A 2,836-nucleotide genomic window follows, 5' to 3' on the forward strand; every position below is an offset into this window, starting at 1 on the left:
GAGCGCGGCGGCGGCGGCGGCGGCGGCGGCGCGAGCGGAGCCGTCGGGCCGGGGGCTGCAGGGAGGGCGGTGGGTGCCGCGGCGGGACCCCCGTCCCCTTTCCCATCCTGGCTCCCGGCGCTGCAGCCCCCCGCGGCCCGGGCACGGTACCGGCCCCGGGTGCTCCCTCCGGGATTTGGAGCCGCGCGTGCCCGATGGAGCCACCCCCTGCGCCTGCGACGACCCCGCGCACGCGCCCGTCCTCAGGGTGCACCGGGGACCTCAGGGGTGCCAGGGCACCCGGGGAGCAGCTCCAGCTCTGGACTCCACGATCTCGAAGGGCTTTTCCAGCTGTCGGGATTCCGGGGATCCGTGGTGCCCGGGAAGCGCCTGGGGACGCTGCAGGCGCCGCTTTGTCCCGCAGGCGCCCGTGGCCTTCGAGGACGTGGCCGTGTACTTCTCCCCCGAGGAGTGGGTGCTGCTGGCGGGCTGGCAGCGGGAGCTCTACCAGGAGGTGATGATGGACAACCACGACCTGGTGGCCTGCCTGGGTGAGGACACTGCGTGGGGACATTGGGGCGCGCGGTGAGCGGGAAGCTGCCCCGGTTGCCCATCCCGATGCTCCCTGCGCCCACAGGCTCGGCTGGCCCCGTGTCCAAGCTCGTCCACAAAACTGAGCATGGCGGGGAGCAGCGCTGCGGTGGGGACCCCCAAGGGGAGCGGCACAGGGGCACCCCGGAGCCCCCGACCGTTGGTGAGTGACGTGGGGACGAGGGGACACCAAGCGGGTGCCACCCGGGGAGGTACGGCGCGGGCTGGGGGGCGGCTGCGCCACCCGTGTGTGGGCGAGGACGGGTCGGACGCGTCGTCCCCCTTCTGCTCCCGCAGCTGCCTGGGCCGGGGGCACTGGAGCGGCCGCGGAGGCGGCGCAGGAGGGCGCGCAGAGCCACTGGGAGCCAGCGGCGGCCGCGGCGCTGGCGCTGGGCGAGCTGGCGGGCTGGAGCGGCGCGTGGGCACGTGCTGCAGGGCCGCTCCTCTGCGGCGCCCGCGGGCAGGGCCACGAGGACGGCGCGGCGCTGGACGCGCACGAGCGGCTGCGCGGCGGCCCCGCGGCCCCGCTGCGCTGCGCCGCCTGCGCCAAGCCCTTCCGCCACCGCCGCAACCTCCTGGCGCACAAGATGCAGCGCGGGCGCAGCCGGCACGCGTGCGCCGAGTGCGGCCGCTCCTTCTGCGTCAAGGGCGACCTGCTGCGGCACCGCGCGGGCCACGCGGGCCAGCCCGCCAGCGGGCGCCGCAAGTGCCCCGAGTGCGAGGAGCGCTTCGAGGACGAGGCGAGCCTGAGCCGGCACCGCGCGGCGCACGGCGACGAGCGGCCCTTCGCCTGCGGCCGCTGCGGCCGCCGCTTCAGCTGGCGCGAGAGCCTCGTGATCCACCTGCGCAGCCACGGCCCCGAGCGCTGCCACACGTGCGCCGAGTGCGGCCGCAGCTTCAGCCGCTGCGTCAACCTGCTCATGCACCAGCGCGTGCACACGGGCGAGCGGCCCTTCGCCTGCGCGCACTGCGACAAGGCCTTCTGCAACAAGGCCAACCTCATCACGCACAGGAAGCTGCACCGGCGCCCCAGGGCCTTCGCCTGCCCCGCGTGCCCGCGCGGCTTCCGCTCCAAGCGCCAGCTGCTCTCGCACCAGCGGGCGCACGGAGAGCGGGACAAGGGCACCCACGCACCGGGCGACACGGAGCCAGGCTTCCAGGCGGAGCTGGGCTGTCCGTGAGTGAGGCCGGGAGCTCCCCTGCAGCGGATGGGGGCCGCGGGATGTCCCCAGTGTCCCCACGGTGCCAGGACGGGCGCTCAGGGCCCTGCTCTCCTCACCGGCCTCTCGGGACACCGGCCCCTTCCCTTCAGCTCTCTGCCCCACGTCAGTCCCCACCGTCCCAGGACGGTGACATTTTCCCCAATATCTGTCATGGATTGCGCTTAAATTCCGATGGGATGGATGGATGGATGGATGGATGGATGGATGGATGGATGGATGGATGGAGTGTGGAACGTGGTCCCTGGTGGCAGCGGACGCTGGAGCAGGGCCTGGCGCTCGGGACGGCTCCCCGCTGCCCACGGAGCTTTTCCCCTCGCCGTTCCCCTTCGCGGGCACGCGGGGGACGCAGGACCCCCAGCTGCTCCCCACGGCTCTCCACAGCCCCCTGCCACAGGACATGCCCTCGAGTGGCACTGGTGGTACCACGGCCACCGGTGCCGAGACACGGGCCGCCCTCCAGAGAACGGCCTCGCCGAGCGGGGCCTCGGCGCCTCGCACATTGCCACCGTTTGTGCCCCGGAACGGCATGCGAGCGGCAGCGGGTTCTGCTCCGCGGTGCCGCGGGGCCTGGTGGCACCGGCCGTGCCCGCGCTGCTGGCGTGCCCGTGAGCTCGGACCGGGCGGGAAGGGTGTTCCCATGGCGCGGGGTCGGTAAAACCCTGCGCCGGAGCAGCCCGTGCGGTGCCCGTGCCCGCTGCCGGGGAAGGTGCCGCCCGGCCGTCACCTCGTGCCAGGCCGGCTGCGCCCCCGTATCCCCTTTGTGGGTGCCCCCCCAGCATCCCCATAGCTGGCTGACCCCCCCCAGCATCCCCATGGTTGGGTGCCCCCCCACTCCAGGCATCCCCTTTGCTGGTGCCCCCCGCCAGGCATCTGGGTGTCCCCTGCCCAGGGCATCTCTCTTCCTGGGTCCCCCCCACCAAAGGCTCCACCAAGAAGGTCATCGGCTTTGCTGGGGATCCCCCCCGGCCCCCCACTATCTGGGTGCCCCCCGGCCTCTTCCCTGTCCGTGCCACATCCAGGTGCTGCCTTCCCTTCCCTTCCCT

General features: G+C 73.7%; 1 protein-coding gene across 1 annotated transcript in view; it reads left to right on the forward strand.

Annotated features, from left to right (window-relative positions):
• Window positions 1–1,751, forward strand: part of LOC112956256 (zinc finger protein 169-like) — a 5,142-nt gene extending 3,391 nt beyond the window's left edge. The window contains exons 2-4 of the mRNA XM_026049755.1: window positions 385–530; window positions 617–733; window positions 868–1,751. Coding sequence (XP_025905540.1) covers window positions 385–530; window positions 617–733; window positions 868–1,751 — 1,147 coding nt within the window. The remainder of the gene's footprint in view (window positions 1–384; window positions 531–616; window positions 734–867) is intronic.
• Window positions 1,752–2,836: the final 1,085 nt, after the last annotated feature.

The sequence above is a fragment of the Nothoprocta perdicaria genome, unplaced genomic scaffold (assembly GCF_003342845.1).
Source record: "Nothoprocta perdicaria isolate Ctin4 unplaced genomic scaffold, notPer1 scaffold_610, whole genome shotgun sequence".
Taxonomy (NCBI): domain Eukaryota; kingdom Metazoa; phylum Chordata; class Aves; order Tinamiformes; family Tinamidae; genus Nothoprocta; species Nothoprocta perdicaria.